Source organism: Branchiostoma floridae, chromosome 9, assembly GCF_000003815.2.
Source record: "Branchiostoma floridae strain S238N-H82 chromosome 9, Bfl_VNyyK, whole genome shotgun sequence".
NCBI lineage: Eukaryota > Metazoa > Chordata > Leptocardii > Amphioxiformes > Branchiostomatidae > Branchiostoma > Branchiostoma floridae.
This window is the reverse complement of record NC_049987.1, coordinates 2,308,632-2,325,333: the sequence shown is the minus strand read 5'-3', so window position 1 is coordinate 2,325,333 and position 16,702 is coordinate 2,308,632. Positions and strand designations below refer to the sequence as shown.

The window sequence follows — 16,702 nt, the reverse complement described above, 5'->3', positions numbered from 1 at the left end:
GTACAGGCCATGGTCGACTGGGGAGGTTCGTGCTTTTCAGTGTCGTCAGTTGTAACTGCTCCTAATGTAGCTGACTTTATTATATTACAAGTCATTTCGTAATGCATTATGCATTGCACTTACCGTTCTTGATTATTACAACTGTCGTTTTGCACCAGTATTGTTATATATTTCACCAAAATTTGCTCTATACACCTTTCCCACGCGGCGGCCATGATAGATCGAAGAAGAGGTCAATGAGGCAAACAGACAAAACTTATTTCTAAAATCAGGTCCCATTTAGTTTTCCCCCAAACCACACAAATTTTCATGATATAAGATAGAATAATAAATATTACAAGAAGTATTATGCACCGAAAGATGTAGCAAATTAGAGTAGTGCAGACTGACCCAATAGTCCCTTAAGAGATGCAAAATAACAACATAATAATGCAAATTTTTAACGAATTTGCAGCCATTCACTTATTGGTTGATTTCATAATTGGCAGGCTACCATTGGTCGAACTGCTAATTATGATGGACAGCCTTTTGTTTGCCACATTGAACTCGTTTGAGATCTATCATGGCCGCCGCGTGAGAAAGGTGTATTGCACCTAAATCTGTTATTTAGCACCTACGTTTGTTTTGTTGAATTGCACCTACATTTGTCATACTTCACCTAAGTTGTACTTATTGGACTTATCTCTTTGCCATTGTTACCGGGGGAAATATTTAAAAAAAAAACGCTTTGAAATGGTGATGTAGAGTATAGAAATATTATATGTTTTGCAATGCAACCCAATAAAATGCAGAGACGTTGATACGAATATTAGATCTTCTTCAAAATAACTTCAAAGTACAGAGTTTTTGCTGTAGACTTATGGGTTAAAATTTACTATTAAAATGAATAGTGTAAAGCTGTGTGGCTTATCTAACGAATTTTTTTTTTTACAGTGAAAAGAAGCCTTGCAGTAGTGGTCATTGCCACATTGACTTTTCTCTTGGGCGTTCCCAGTGCTGTTAACATACACGTGCTAGTAAATCAGGTAAGGAGTTCGGTTGAATCAATTTCATTTAGTATGGAGGCAACAAAACTCTTCGTAGCCACAAGCAAACAGACTCAAACGAACTATCATTGCAGTGACAGTATTGAGACATACAACATATGATAAAATGATTACAAACTGTTTATGTAATTTAAAATCTGATACTTAAATTCAACATACCAAAACGATTTTGTCATGTCCTCTTTATATATCTACGAAGTATGAAAGTCAATATTTGTTTAGATCCTTGCAAAAACATAACACTGTACGTTTATGCAGCAGCATATTGCATGTAACGTAATGTTTGATAGAATTTAGCATGTATAATGTTAACTGCATTGACAATACTTCTATTGAAATAGATTCGGTTTTTAGAATCGCTGGATATAGTAATACATATATTTCAACTCCAATCGTCCAATACTGTACATGTTTCTGCATTAGGAAATCTTACAACGTTAATTTTTTTTCTTTGACGTGTAGATAAAGATATTTTAATCTTTCAGAATACATTCAACATTTACGTGTTAATATTTTTAGTTATTGATCTGTGAAGAAAAAAAAATCGAATCCACAATCATCTATTTTTACTTCAGGACTTTGTGTGGAGCGCTGGACTGATCTTCTCCGGACTCTCCATGATCTTTCTACTCTGGAAATATGGAGCGAAAAACTTCCGTTTAAATATGCTCAATGAGGTACAACCCTTTGTCTACCTAGTACTGAACTAGAGTCCATTCCAAGACACCATGCGGATGTTTGTGGCCATTGTTTAGAAGTGATTTTAAAGTTTTGTAATTATATGTCTAGGACATTTGATACTTCAGAAATATTTGTAACACTGTTTCAACTTTATAAATATTTCCCTGGTCCTGTAAAACTTTGGAAATATTCATCGTGTGGAATTGGATACTTCTAATGGTTTCTAAATAATGATAACAGCATTCTACCATTATTTACCATTTTCTACTATTTTCTACCATTTTTTGTAAATGGTTCAGTGGGCTGGGAAGATAGCAATTCACACATCCTTGCAAAGTATGGTTGGGTGCCATGCAACAATGGCCCACCACGAAGGATCCACCAGAGCCCAGCAGTGAAATCTAAAAATATACAGATACAACAATGGGGCTTAATTTTATGGGGGCAATTAACTAATTTAACCATTTGGCGAGGTTTACCATTTTTTGTAAATATTTGTAAACATCAAATAACCACACAGAGGTTTCACAATTATTCTAAATAAAGATATTTTTGTACAGTTACTTTCAAAATGTTTCTAAAATATTCAAAGGAATTCAAATATATGAGTACTTTCTCCGTCAATTTTTTTAAAATAATTTAATTATTGTGGCTCAGATATTCTTTTATTCAAAATAATTCAGACTAATTATAAATATCGCCTAAAAACCCTCATGGTGTCTTGGAATGGACTCTAGTAAGGAAATGACGTATTTGAGCATTACCGGAATTAAGATAACAAAGATTAGGGAATCATATCTAAAATCAACTAATTATTTCACCATTGTGAGTTAATGAAGGGTATCCAAACGTCTTCTTAGCAGTTTGAACTTGATGTTCGTGCTGTTTTCCGTCTTTTATTGATTTAACCGTATATGTATCTGCTTCATTTGTAGTATAAGTACAGTACGATTTCAGTATTCAAAGAACAAGGACAAGGAATTCGCCTTTAATTAATCTAATTCGCAAACATGACTTGTTTTGTTTTTCAAATTTAAAGGGTGAAGATGGGAGTGACTGGAAATTACAAGGGGCTTTCGACTATCTGACAAAGTGAGTAGTAAATATTTACTTGTTCTTATGCTTTGTTAAGAAATAAGTTGTTTCTGTACTCTAACCTTTTGACTGAATTTCCTTAGTTTATTTTCACCGGTCATTTGTGTTGTAAGTAACACATAGGGGACACAGTTTTATAGACTTACTACAATTAGATATGTATATAATTTTTGTATGTATTGTATCTAATTAGCTAATACATAAAATTAACAGACCGATGATAAATAAGGTTAGGCATCCATACACCAAGAAGCAATTTTGCGGCAAGCGACCGGATATGATATTGGAAATGGTCAGACGTTATAAGTAGTACTACTATCTTTCATTAGCTAACTATGAATTTGACTTTGCAAATAAGCTAAATATAAATTCAGATAGTGCAATTGGAAACAGATGTAAGAGAATTCAAGACGAAGTTGATGCAGATGGTAAAATTAGCTGCTTCATACGGGGTTATTATGAGCATCAAATCCCAAGTGCCGGCAGCACAAGACATGTACTACCTTACTTCGACATGTACTACCTTACTTCTTAAATGCATTATCATTGCTTACTTGTAATATTTGCAGGTACGTCCTTCTACTGAACGGTCTGGCGCTGCTGGTGTGGTGGGTGGTCCACACCATCCAGTCCGCCGATGTGCCGTGGTACCAGCTGGGGAACCAGTCATTGATGACCGCCTTTCTGGAGGTAAAATTTATAGCAATATTATCACCGTCAAGCACATGTGCAGATTCCATGTAAAAGGACAAGAGAGACGGGAAAATAAAATCATTAAAAACCAACCATTTTGCATCCTTTTTTTTTCCAGTGGTTTGCCGTCGGGTTGGTTCTACTGGTACTGAACCTCCTGTTTGTGCGGTGCCGAGCACGCATGTCCGGCTGTTGGTCTTCACTTGTCGCTAAACAGGAGGACATACCCGTCTGCCGCTGTTGTCACAAGAAGGGCACAGGAGACAGAGACAACCTCATCACCGCAACAGACCAGGCTGGAGAGAGGCAAGTTCCAGACTACAGCACTATAAACAACTGATAGGGAAGCTACTCGCTGTATGCGTCTTTGAATATTAGTTCTCTAAGACATTAAATAATAAATGGTTGATGACCCGCCCCGAGATGTACATAATGTAGTAACACATGGTCATTTGCTATAACAACCGAATAATGGTGTGGTTATAGCAAATTTCCATGCGTTACAACACCATATACACCACAGAATAGGCTGGTCATCAACGATCTCATCATGGCAGACTTTAAGAGTATTAGAGTGATCAGAAGGCAAAAAATGGTAACACATAGAACGGCCTAGAATTGAATCTCTATTCATTCGTGCTGAGTTGATTAATTGTTGGATATTTTAACGTTTATTTTGAAGTTAATAATGTAATCTGTTATGAGTATTTATGATCGTCATGGCTTGCCATGTACATGGCTTAGATATCATGGGTATTTGACAGGGTTTTAATTTTTTGTGCAGTTCTATACGGTTTGGAAGACAAAAGGGTACAATATATATGAAAATTCGATATATTTAGATGTTTTATTCGGGGTTACTATGTAATCGGTATTAGTCAATATGTTATTATTTTTAGTACTGCATTTCAATCACATTCTGTCACACACTGCTACCAACCCGTACCGCCCTTTCTCAATTTCAAGAGAGCGGTCACTATTTCTAAATTTGTCTGTTGCCGACCATAGATCTACTTCTAAGTATTTTTCCCATCGTATGTGCTGTTTCAAAACACAAGCTCACCAGTATCAATGCTAAATATGACAAGAGGTTTGAATATGCATAATTAAGATTCTACATTTTATCATAATTGTACACAGAAATTTTTTTATTACTAAGAAAGTTGCATGAATAGAACATGTAAAAATAACTCTTACTATGTGATATTTCCTAAACTTGTTGTAACAAAGTTCTTCTACGTTTTTTTTTTGTTACATACTACATGATGCTACACAAAGGCGTTGATTTTTAACATCGTCTTTGAATGTAATGGAATCATGCATTGAATACAATGAAAAATACAGGTTGAAAAAAATACGTATAAACATACGTAAGTGGGGTCCTTACAGAGGCCCAACCTGTTGCAAACTAACAGCCCGAAATCACCAATTTAACTACATGCGTCCACATGACAGTTGTTATGTTGCTGATTTGCCCATGTGTGCCACAGATATAGGTCCAGGAGACACTTTATATATTCCATTTTTATTCTCTGTTACATCCTTTGGTGCATATCTCTAATGGTTCATAAAACTAAATCGATTCTGAATGCCGCTTCATGGTTAACAATGTGTAAGAAAAATCAAATCCAAAAGGACGTTCGCCCACCTCAACAAGCTTGAAACAAAGAACTATATCAATATCACTATGGGTCATGTGTTTACAGCATAGATTGTAGTTTGATACGCATTGTAATATATTTAGAGTGCATTTATATTGATTTACTGAAAGTATATAGAACCATCACTTTATCTACCAGATAAGTAACGCTTTCCATTAGATGTAACTTGTATGCAATGTCTTTGCGTGACCCGTGAAGACATTCATTTCAATATTTTGAACATCATTTCACATATGTTGACAATCATTTTTTCTTAATCATAGCATACATGATTCATTGAAAACGCATTTCAGCGGTGTTTTAAAAATTGGAGTCTGGAGGTAGACCTTGTGTAATTTCTGTTGTTTTCCTTTAGTCGCCTTGAAAATTGAATCTAAAATGCAGATATTTTTGCAATGCTCTTTGTTATATAGAACAAAATGTATTTTACTGTGTTGTAACCATACTGTAACCACGTCACATTATCAATTTTAATTGTCGTCGGCTTCCAACATACACAACCTTAACAGTAAAGCCAACAAGTCACAAGACTAGCTCCTATCTTATGCATTTCGATATAAACGCATAGGGCCAGTTAAAAAAGAAAGTCAATTAGATTCTAGACTTGTCCCTGAGTGTCCTCCGCAAGATTTTCCCACTGGCAGATTTTGGAATTTCTTTCACGAACTCGACTCCGCCACGTAACTTCTTGAATGGTGCCACTTTGCCTGAAAAAATAACAGGATAATATGTCATATTGAAACACTAGAGGGGGAGGGGGTCTGGGATTTTCAAGAGGAATGGGTTTAGTAATAGGTACATATTTCCTGCAAAAAGAAACCATATATTTTCGATAACTGCTATAACGTTAACTATACAACAACAGCAAACGTTACTTTGTAAAATCGCAATCTTGGCAAGGTTTTATATAACTATACCAGCAATGATATGTTTCTGTTTTATTTTTAGGCTGATTCAAAATATAATATGTATCAAGCTTGAACTATTATAACTGTAATGTCCAACACAAAAATTGGACTAATTTTTGACTAAACAGCACCAATATTTGACAATGAAATAACAATCCAATGTTATGCAGGTAGAACACGTGACTCAGTAAGCAGTGGGTCTTACGTTGTGGGAAGTCTATGGCCCCCACCGTCACTGATCAGAGAGGATTGTAAAAATCTTATGTATAACATTAACTTCATTCCTTGCCAGACTGGTGCTGTTAAGTCGAAAATTTGGGTGAGTCCATTTTTGTGTTGGTTATTACAGTTGAACTAATTCAATAATGACTTCTATCAAAGCAGATAAACTTCCATCTTATATTAAACTTGTCGTTTGGACATATTCGACATGACCCTAACAGTACCTGCGACATAGTCTACGATCTCTTGCTCCGTGACATCATCTGTCTTTTTGACGATAAACGCTTTGGGCACCTCCCCGGCCTCGTCATCGGGCAGCCCGATAACGGCCACGTCCTGCACCCCGGGATGGCCAAGCAGAACAGCCTCTAGATCTGCAGGTGCGACCTGTAATGGAACAATGGTCTTCAATAACAACACTGTTGTTATATCGCAAGGCCTCATGCAGTGTCTACATGACGATGTATTGCTGGCTAGTCGGAAGAATCTAGACTGGCTAGTACTGGATTCAAGACGATAAGTCAGAAAGATAAGGGTTGGCGATTCTGTGATGCTTTCTGTTATGATACCGACAATTTCTGCCCTCGGTATTTGCATGTTGATGTAACGTAGCTCAAATGTACATAGATAACGTAGCTCAAGTGTACATAGATGTAAAATATTAAATTAAAAATATTATAGATTTATATGGCAATGCACATTTTATAAATCGGCAGACGATTTTTGGACTGTTGAAAATGCTTGAGCTACGATTTACTGGAAATCAAATAGCTGAATGCATGATAATGCCTTTATGTACAAAGTTATGATGATGTTTATATTTCAGCATTACCTTCATAGCGTGTGTTTACGCTATGTATGATTTTGATAATATAAATCTACGATGAAACATAAATGGGACTGTCTACTCATTATAAAGCAGTCACACATTTGGTTAGTTCTATTATTTGAAATTAGTGCTTTTGGTTGGATCATGAAGTAATGTTAAGTACAGAAAACAAGAGACTATCTACACATTTGTAACTTTATCAGCTATATAGTTACAATATTCTAATGTTTCTCTGACAGCCGTTCTAGAGTCTGTTAAAATAGTAATTACATTTGCTTTACCATGTATCAGAAACAGATAAATGAAAAACAATACCTGTAGCCCTTTATACTTGATAAGCTCCTTTAGTCGATCAACGATGTAGAAGTACCCCTTGTCATCGTAATGTCCAATATCACCTGAAGGAAAAGAAATTCTTACAGTATGTAATATGTAAAAGGTAATTAAATTTCATATTTATATGAATGAATGAAGACCTCTATTGCACATTTTTGCCCCACTGGGCTAAGTACAGGTCACACGGTAGGAATCACATATATGTAACAATGGAAACAATCATACACATCTATATATGTAGATGTGCGTCTAATCTATTCTAGGACATTCGACTTCCTCTCGCTTCTTGGTAATTGTATAAATGTAGCTAGCTGTATGGTTGGTTAGAGTTGGTTTGTCAAAAGCTGTCAGGAATATAAATTTCTCTTTACTATTAAAGTATCTAAAGTGGGGATATTTACTTAACACATAGTCAAATAAAATGTTCCTATCGCTATCATACAAAGGACAATCCATAGTAAAATGTACTTCATCTTAAGCTTCTACTTTCCCTAAACTACAAAATTGGCATATTCTTTGATCTAGACGAGTGTGGTTATGTCTTCCTGATTCGATTCGTAATTTGTGGCAATTGATTCTTAGTCTTGTGATGGTAGATCTGTGTTGTATGATGATGAAGTTCCATTTCCTACACGAAAACTATTTCAAGTACGCTGCTGCCCAAAAATACATAAAGGCTACAAAAATACATAGAGTAGATACTTTCTATTCTATCTTTGAATAGTCACAATTATCTTTACGAGTAATTCTTAACATAATGAATAGTCTGCAAAGCTTCCTTTGTCGTCGGAAAACATCTGCTGTAGTTTTGGTTTCATTTTCTTGACTAGAACCCCTGTCGTTGTTGTAAATGTGTCTTATTTTCATGGGAAAAGTTTGACGACAAACAACCAAGACCACTATAATTCTGTACGACTAATAAATGTAAAAAAAGGAAACTGAAAATATTACGCTTTTTCAACTGTTATAATTTTCTAAACTTTCAAGAGACCTTTAGTTTAACTGACCTGTGTGGAACCAGCCTTCAGCATCGATACACCCCGCTGTTGCTTCAGGGTTGTTTAAGTAGCCTTTCATGACCTGCGGTCCGCGGACACAGATTTCCCCGTCCTCTCCCTCACCGAGAGCCACCCCAGTCTCGGTATGGATCACCTGTGAAACGGTCAAAATTAACCATCTTACAATCCAAAATGGTATTTTAAGCATTGGTGCAGTGTTATGTATAGTATTATTTACAGAATCACGCCGAAATTTGTTTTTTAAAGTTGAGGAGGTGTTGTGCTGGTGTGAGGTAAAATACCATTCCTCGACCACAGCAACTTTTGTCAGCGACGTCTGTCTTTTTACCAAAGTACTCATTTTCTGCTATTTAATATAAAGTAACAGTTGAGGTCATTGGTTCGCGGAGTTCTGCTTCTACGCAAAGTTATACTGTTACGGATGCTTGCCCCTTCAGTCCTTAACCTCAGTGAACGTACTATCTGTTTCCTAGGTTAATACATCTGTATGATGAATTATGACAATATTAAATACAATTGTATCTTTGATCATGATTATACGTAATCTAAGTACTTTACCTTAATCTCCGTGTTTGGTATGATGACACCGACTGCTCCAGGTGCGAACTCGTCTTCCATACAGAGGTGTGTGACAGGGCTAGTCTCGGTTAGTCCGTAACCTTTTAGGAGGGAAACAAAGAAAGAAAACCTCTTTAGCAAAAACAATATATGACGTCTTTGTTGGAAGCAGAGGCGAAAATTGTTATTATGTGGGGAAACGTATGTATGCATCAGGGAGACTCATTTGAACAATGCAGAAATGTTTTTGTTTTTTTCGTCCTGTCTAATGAGCACTTGAAAATGAAATTTCTTTGGCACACCACTTTTTTAGACATAGTGCTTTCAATCCAGCCGTTACATTCCATACTTACCTGTATGTCTAGGTAGAACAATGCTTATTCGGGTGTACTGTTCATGATGAGAGGCTATTCTTATGAAATACACATTGTTTTGTGATACCTTGTCTTAGAGATTGAGGATTCAGTCTATCCCGCAGAGCCATGGTGAGGTTTATACCCATCGGTGCTGCAGCGCACATCAGATCCTTCACATGAGACAGGTCGTACTGGTCCACTAGCGGGTGTTTGGACAGGAACAGAGCTATAGGAGGAACCATCATCACCCGGTTTACCTGTGTTCAGCATAGAAGCAGCTTGTTAGAGACATTCAAGTAATCAGGTAAGTTTATCTCCGTTGGTACCTGGAGGGTACAGAAAAATTGTATGACTGAATCCCGACCATAGGGGGTCACAAAGTACCTGTGCAATAGTTATTGTCGTTTAGCTGCCGAACAACTTGATCTAGAACTACAAAAATCGACTTTTCTTAACATATAATGGCAATAATTTAGAATTAAGAAATGAAAATAATTGCAAAGTTCATAATTAACTACTTTCGGTTTAAACACGGTGGTGCCAAGATTCTCTTGATTAACCACAATGATTATTGTTTTTCCTTATCATTAAAGTCTTACACAATTTGACAAAACAAAAGGGGTTTGCATCATATGTAATCACTAAGATAAGAACATTTTTAAATATCAAGGTGTTAAAGATATTCTTTTGACTTTCATAACATTGTATTATTCATATAATTTGACGATGTTTTTGGGTATAAGGGAAATTACGAGGGTTAAATTCAGGTCACCATAATGAGTATTATGGTACAGCCGGTATAGAATGCATACTTCCATTTATTTTGTGTCATTTTCAAAAGAAACGTCGTCTCAGTTTCTGTAATATCAAATACGAAATAACCTTGTAGTCTTGAATGACGCGCAGGTACAGCTCGGGCTCAAACCGTGGGATGGTGACGATTTTGACTCCCTGCCGGAGACAGCAGGACAGCACGGCTACCATCCCGTAGATGTGGAAGAACGGCAACTGTGCGATCAGGCTGTCCTCATGGCGGTTAAATTCTAGCATCCCCTTGTGTCTGTAATAAAGTATTGCCAACGATTTGCTTTGGTTTAACAAAGGTCAGGTTTACTTTATGGCTATAGTCCTAAAAAAAGGGGAAAAAAACTAGTTTTGGGACAGTCAAGTTGAAAATTTCTAGGAAAAAATACCTGTGACGTCGGATAAGTTTGCTTGATCAATTTTTTTTATTATATTCTAGGAAAAGATACAGTGATACTGACCTAAATGAGCACTCTCTTTAAAAGATGCATTATATTCACAATGACGTTCGTACAAAATGGGGTCGGGTGGGATGGTGTTGGCGATTGTGCTTGAACAATGCAAGTTTAACAATGTAAAATCAAGATTCAGGGTGGGTAGTTTTTTATTTATTTATCCGAAAATATAACATTCTTAGGCTATAGGAGAGTAAATACGCTTATTATTAGGGATATTTATCACATAGTGGCTTTGAGAACTTACATGATTTGTCTGAGATTGGCGACGATGTTGTTGTTGGTCAAAACCACTCCTTTCGGCAACCCCGTGGTACCGCTGGAGTACGGCAGTACCGCCACGTCCTCCGTCACGTTCACGGGCACGTCTGCAGGAAAGGCCAAGCCGTCATCTTCAAGAAGTTCGGAGAAAGATCGGCATTCTGGTACGTCACTTCCGATGACGAAGATTTCCTAAGTCAAAAAAGCAAACAAATTATTTTTTGTCTGCAGGATATCCTGTTTGTCAGTTTTACTTAGTTTTCTTGACAGTAATTTTTGGAGGTCTTTGATATTTTTTTTTTGCTACAGTTCCTTTAACTGTCACCAAAAATCAGAATCTCCTGGTTATGTTTAGCTACAGCTTGAATATGCCATACCCCTTTCCACTCGGACGGCGCTCTTGCCGCGCTCTCTCTGCGACCTAATTTTCTTTTACACTTTGTGTGTTTTGTTTTAAGGCCTGTCACACTTTTACATGCCCTATAAAAAAAACAGTATAAAAAAAAGTTACACATATCCTGTTTAGGTCGCAGTGTGAGCGCAGATTGATCGCCGCCTAGTAGAAGGGGGGTCTTACCGACAACAACTTTTGCTGCACGGGTTCTTATTCTCTCAATTTGCGCAACTCTAGCGTACGGCAAATTTTACAGGTCCATATACATATAGAGAAACTTTTTTCCCCATTCACTTTTAGATTTAACATTCTATTTGATAGTTGTGACAAGAAACGGCAAGAACATTTACATAGGTGCTTGTAGTCAATACTCACTTTTACGTTTGGACATTTGTATTTGGCTGCTTTCACAGTTTCCGCCACTTCCGGTACTGTGATGACGTAATGAGCATTGGAATGTCTCAACTGGTGTGCCAGCTCATCTACGAGAATGTCAGAAAATAATGATTGAATAAAATGTAGAGAACAATCTGAATGGTTTTCTTTTTGTCATTAAATTCAACTTTACCGGATACCACAAGAGTATACTTGTATATTAGTTTTTTTTTTCTTTTGCCGCTCAATTGGAAACCAGAGAGCGTAAATAAGTGAGTAAGTAAGTGGATACATGCATGAGTGCAAATATTATCATAGTGACTGACAAATATTATCATAGTGACTGACAAATATTATCATAGTGACTGACAAATATTATCATAGTGACTGAATGAGTGAGTAAATGAGTTTAGTAAATGCCTTCGTGGTTACGTGAATAAGCAAGTGAACAGATTGATCGATGAATAAAAAAATTATTGAATGAAAGAGTTGCTAGATGAATGCATTAATGCAAACATGAATATATTGTTGATTTCCTGAGTAAATGACTGGATTAGAGAGTGATGACCGAATTAAGTGATTTTATCCACTATGACTTAGAACGGACAAATATCATCAATAAAATCCAATCTAATGTACAAGTCAGCAATAACAAGCAAAAACCATCCCACGTCATCATTAACACGTAAAAAATGACGACACCTCTTTCCATCATGCAACATTCCCTTAGACGACATGGACGCCACAAAAACAATAAAGGTTTTGCTATCGCAAATCTGTAAAATATACAAACCTGCTGTGTACGTTGGGTTTGCAGTGGTTACCACGCCACCCACTGACGTAGCCCCGAAGAACGCTATGGCGTATTCTGGCACGTTCGGACTGAAGACAGCCAACACGTCATGCTGTTTGAATCCCAATCGCGTGAGGGCGCTGCCGAAGCGTCTAATCAAGTCTTTCAGCTGCAGATAAGTGTAACTCTCCCCGGTAACACCGTTTATCTGAAAAAAAAAAGCAAGGCAATGATTAAGCATTCTGTTTGTGCAACTCAGCTGTCTATTTGTTTTACCAGGTGCCAAGCTGTTTTATCTATCGCCCCATAGTGTAATCCTTTGTACAATCCAAGACCTAGGTTTGTTGTGTTACGCTGAGTGGCAGGTATGCTGGTTACAACCAAAATACTTGAAGAACCACATAGTGTTATTTCAATTGTTGCAAACTTCCCACAATCATACGGCACAGGGATACCGTGGGTTTGTGGCAGTATCCATACGCGATATGATTTAGTACATGTGATGTTACTGTCAGATAAGGCGATATACGCACGATAAACTTTTAAAACTTGAGAACAATATTTCCAAGTTTTATCAGTTCCTTGCTGAAAGTCGCTGCAAACTTGTGTAGGATTTTGAGGCATTTCCCCTCAGAACAAGCCTGTCCATTTAGGTAGTTCCAGGAATAGATTTTGTAAATAGTCGTTCTTCCGTTATAGTGGTGATCATTAACAAAGCGGGGAAAAAAATATGCATTTAGTTTCAAGCCCTGTTCTGATTTCCTTGTATATATGTGTTATGGAGTAAAATATATATTTGTGTGTGTGTGTGTGTGTGTGTGTGTGTGTTAAGTGAAAGTGTTGTGATTCCTTACACTCTATCTAATCAAACCGTGTATGTGTAAGACATACGGATATGGGCAAGGTGACATTAATTGATATATATCATTGACCCCACCCCGAAAGCATTAATGCTAAGCTATACTAAGTCTAGACAAAAAAAAAAAAAAAAAACATACTGAATATAACTGATATGTGCCGTTAAAAAACTTACGATTGCGACATCGTTCCCATAGTCATCAAAGTGTTGTGTGACGTACTGGGTCAAGGTCTCGTTCCCAGGAATGTTGCCATCTGGAAACCTGCTCTTCAGTATGCCGGGATTTTTAACACTCGAAAAACTTCGGGACCTAATAATGAATTGTGGTTCGGGTGGTAGTAGAGGATCGACACCCGACATAAGTAAAGTCAAGTAAGTCCATGAATAAACACATTTAATAAACATGATGAATATACATTAACAAACTAACGTTATGTTTTTAAGTACTTAAAGGACACGTATAAATCCGTTTACCTTTAGTTTGCATTTTAAAATGACCATCTTTAGTCAATTTGACCTCAAGCCCGGAATTTTCAAAATGGTGGTTGTGAACATGTTATTCAGTGCGGAGCCTTTTGTTAGTCTATCCACCGCTATGTTTGCTCAGCGAACCGTGAATAAAAGGGTGAAGGCCGGGCTTTGCTACAATGAAATATGATATTCCCCCATGGAGTTCAATCAATGTTTTGTAGTGCTTCTTAATACCATGTTAATCTGGTACGGTCAGTTTAGTTTGCTATCTACCTTCTACCTCTATCATCATGGTTTCGTCGTATTTTCGTAAGGTGTGCCCTCTAAGTAAACACAAGTCGAGGTTTTTATATGCAAATAAGCCCGAGAAATAGCATGACCACAAACATCCCTCCTCGCATACACCAGATTTTAGCTCGTACACGGAGGTTACCAGCAAACAGAAAAGAAGACGTACCTTGTGGTAGCCACATGTCTGACCTCAGAAGCATGCAGGAACTTTTCTAAACAAGAAACAGATGGCCTTGAGCTACCAGTACTTGTACAAAAGGCGCTGACTTGAAGACGGCGAACATAAAATGTAGCGGGCCTCCAGTGTCTCAAGAGTAAAGGGTGCATTATTGGGGCACTAATCGGATACAACTGGTAGGGAAGTATTTTAACAGCTGCTACTATCTGTATCTAGTGTCCGCTTGATGTAGGCACCCCGATGTAGAAGCTTGTGTACTCAGGAAACAAAAGACGGCAGGTCAACCAAACAACTGATCTGGTTGTCCGTAATAGGGTCACTCATATTTCACTTCCGGGTCAAAATAGAACCACGGCTAAACGCTTGGACAAACTTATCAAGGCTTTGGGCTAAATTTGTTGTATTTTCTCCGTACTTATTTTTATCTTGGTGTTAATAAGAGCCGGTTGAAGCATATGTATGTAATATAAATAACCTGGCGTTGTCAAAGCAGAGTCCTGGTTCGGATTGTCAAATTGTCCTTGACCTTACCTAAGGTCATTAGTCCATTCCAGCGCAGTACAATATGATTTCTCAAGCATAGCCTTAATCTCATAGAAAAGCCAACTATTTAATCCAATTTTCTCACTTATTTCTCAATTATGTTAAGTTTATTAGTATGTGGAATTTAAATGACCGGCTTGCACTTTAGTGCTACTTTGACCTTATTTGTTTGCATCTGTTCGATAACGCAGAATGATGTATCCCAGCGGAACATATAGCTAGAGGTGACGCAAAAGAATCTAGAGGTAACGGTTGCAAGCGGGACGTTTTTGTTGTTGTTGTTTTTTTGTTGTTTTTTTTTTCAAAAGAAACAAATAACGCAATATTCCCCAATAGTTACCCCATAGTGACTCAACAGTACTGCCACTTAGCGATATATTTTATATTGTGCGTCAAGTATCAGAAATAGAGGTCTGTCTTTTACTGAATAGATTTTTGGATGCATTTGTAAGAATTGTGCAGCGGTTTTTTTATAGATTGAAAACATTGCGACTTCCGCAAGTCTTATAATTATCTTGTATCTGATTGGATACGACAGGTGACATTCAGGGTGCGCTCATTTCTACACATTGTATTTGTCACGAACCATGCCACCCAAGGGCAAGACAGGAAAGAGTAGGGCCGGGGGAGTCGCTACCTCTGCCCATTTTCTGCAAATACAGTGGAAGCAGTCGCAGGTTCTTCAGATGACGTGTTTAGTTCCATTATGCCACCTATCCTCGGCTGACTAAAATCGTGTTCCTAGCGGCTAACTCTACAATTGCCAGCCAACAGGTGATTGTGACAGGCTACTGTGACACCCAATGGTCAGAAAAGGGGCAACGGGATTGGTTGGTGGGCTAATATTTCAGCCCCCACCCCAACCTCACCCCTACAGACAAAGAACGACCAAACCTATGATAAACCAAAACCAATCAGATGTTTCCAGTAGCTCCCATCCTAACTCTTCCAAGAAGACAATCTATCAAACTAGGCTACAGACACCCTCACACTCAGGGTTGACAATCACGGCAAAGCCTATGATATCAACCCTGACAAATCAGCCACAGTATTCGGTTATAAGGGGTGCCTTGCTTATGAATATTAATGAGCTTGCCCTTATATGGGCAGTCAGCCGTTGGGGATCGGGCGTTGGCATGGTGAGCAAACAAAGTCATGGTAATACGTAACATACGAGCCAGATTGTATTAGTTTACCAGAAGAAATCGGCATCCCGCTGTGTCGTAACAAACAAAACTAGAATGGGGGAGGGTGGCCTTTTGGGTGGGTTTCAGTAAGGAGGTCGAGGATCACAACCTGTCACTAGAACTTGGCTGAAACGCTGGCAGGTTAAGAATTAAGTCTGGTAGACGGAGAATTCCATCAATCAGGACAAAATGAACAAGAGTTCGTAGACCTCAGGCCTGCATGAGATGTAATTGGTATATGTTGAGATGTTGTGTATTTGTGTGTGTTTGCGTGATTACTGGCATGTGCCTGACAACTATATGTATAAAAACTGTTTTCTTACTATGCACAGAATGTTACTGGCCTTTTGGCTTCAATACCTTCACTTCATAATGTCTTTGTCACAACATGAACATAGCGACCACATTAATATCATATCATGTGTAGTTTATGCAGTATTAATAATGATATAAAGAAGACTTTCCATACTGGTCGCCCTCATCAGCATATAGAGCGCATCGCCCATAACAGATAATGCCATGACCTTCAGATGATTAGAGAGGACCTAAATAAGACAAGACTTAGTTTGGTTGCGAAACCCCATATTTTTACATAACCTTGCAATGTAATTCATACAAAGTTCTTTTGATGTTTCTATGCCTCTGAGGTGTGTCCGCATATCCGCAATAGTTGTACAAAGTTAATCA

The 16,702-nt window shown here is 37.6% G+C and overlaps 2 protein-coding genes across 2 annotated transcripts; one reads left to right on the top strand and one right to left on the bottom strand.

The window, feature by feature from the left end:
- The first annotated feature begins 6 nt into the window (after positions 1-6).
- LOC118422512 lies at positions 7-5,499 on the top strand. The gene is made up of 6 exons (XM_035830136.1): positions 7-25; positions 934-1,025; positions 1,622-1,723; positions 2,767-2,819; positions 3,392-3,512; positions 3,634-5,499. Exons 1-6 carry the CDS (start codon positions 10-12, stop codon positions 3,853-3,855), a joined length of 606 nt encoding a protein of 201 aa, XP_035686029.1. The 5' UTR covers positions 7-9; the 3' UTR covers positions 3,856-5,499.
- LOC118422502 (4-coumarate--CoA ligase 1-like) lies at positions 5,079-14,654 on the bottom strand. The gene is made up of 12 exons (XM_035830123.1): positions 14,274-14,654; positions 13,520-13,655; positions 12,487-12,694; positions 11,694-11,800; positions 10,911-11,116; positions 10,287-10,464; positions 9,490-9,661; positions 9,049-9,149; positions 8,479-8,623; positions 7,451-7,533; positions 6,531-6,693; positions 5,079-5,883 (listed from the first exon to the last, which is right to left on the bottom strand). The coding sequence occupies exons 1-12, from the start codon at positions 14,432-14,434 to the stop codon at positions 5,768-5,770; spliced, it is 1,776 nt and encodes a 591-aa protein (XP_035686016.1). The 5' UTR covers positions 14,435-14,654; the 3' UTR covers positions 5,079-5,767.
- Between the last annotated feature and the right edge of the window lie 2,048 nt (positions 14,655-16,702).

Bases quoted from the DNA above. Each gene is read 5' to 3' on its own strand.
- LOC118422512 (XM_035830136.1), top strand. The intron at 1,026-1,621 runs GTAAGGAGTTCG...TTTTTACTTCAG, and splicing joins TACACGTGCTAGTAAATCAG to GACTTTGTGTGGAGCGCTGG. The intron at 3,513-3,633 runs GTAAAATTTATA...TTTTTTTTCCAG, and splicing joins TGATGACCGCCTTTCTGGAG to TGGTTTGCCGTCGGGTTGGT.
- LOC118422502 (XM_035830123.1), bottom strand. From the start codon at position 14,434: ATGCACCCTTTACTCTTGAGACACTGGAGGCCCGCTACATTTTATGTT. The intron at 13,656-14,273 runs GTACGTCTTCTT...ATTCATTATTAG, and splicing joins AGACATGTGGCTACCACAAG to GTCCCGAAGTTTTTCGAGTG. The intron at 6,694-7,450 runs GTATTGTTTTTC...GTTCCATTACAG, and splicing joins TCAAGTATAAAGGGCTACAG to GTCGCACCTGCAGATCTAGA.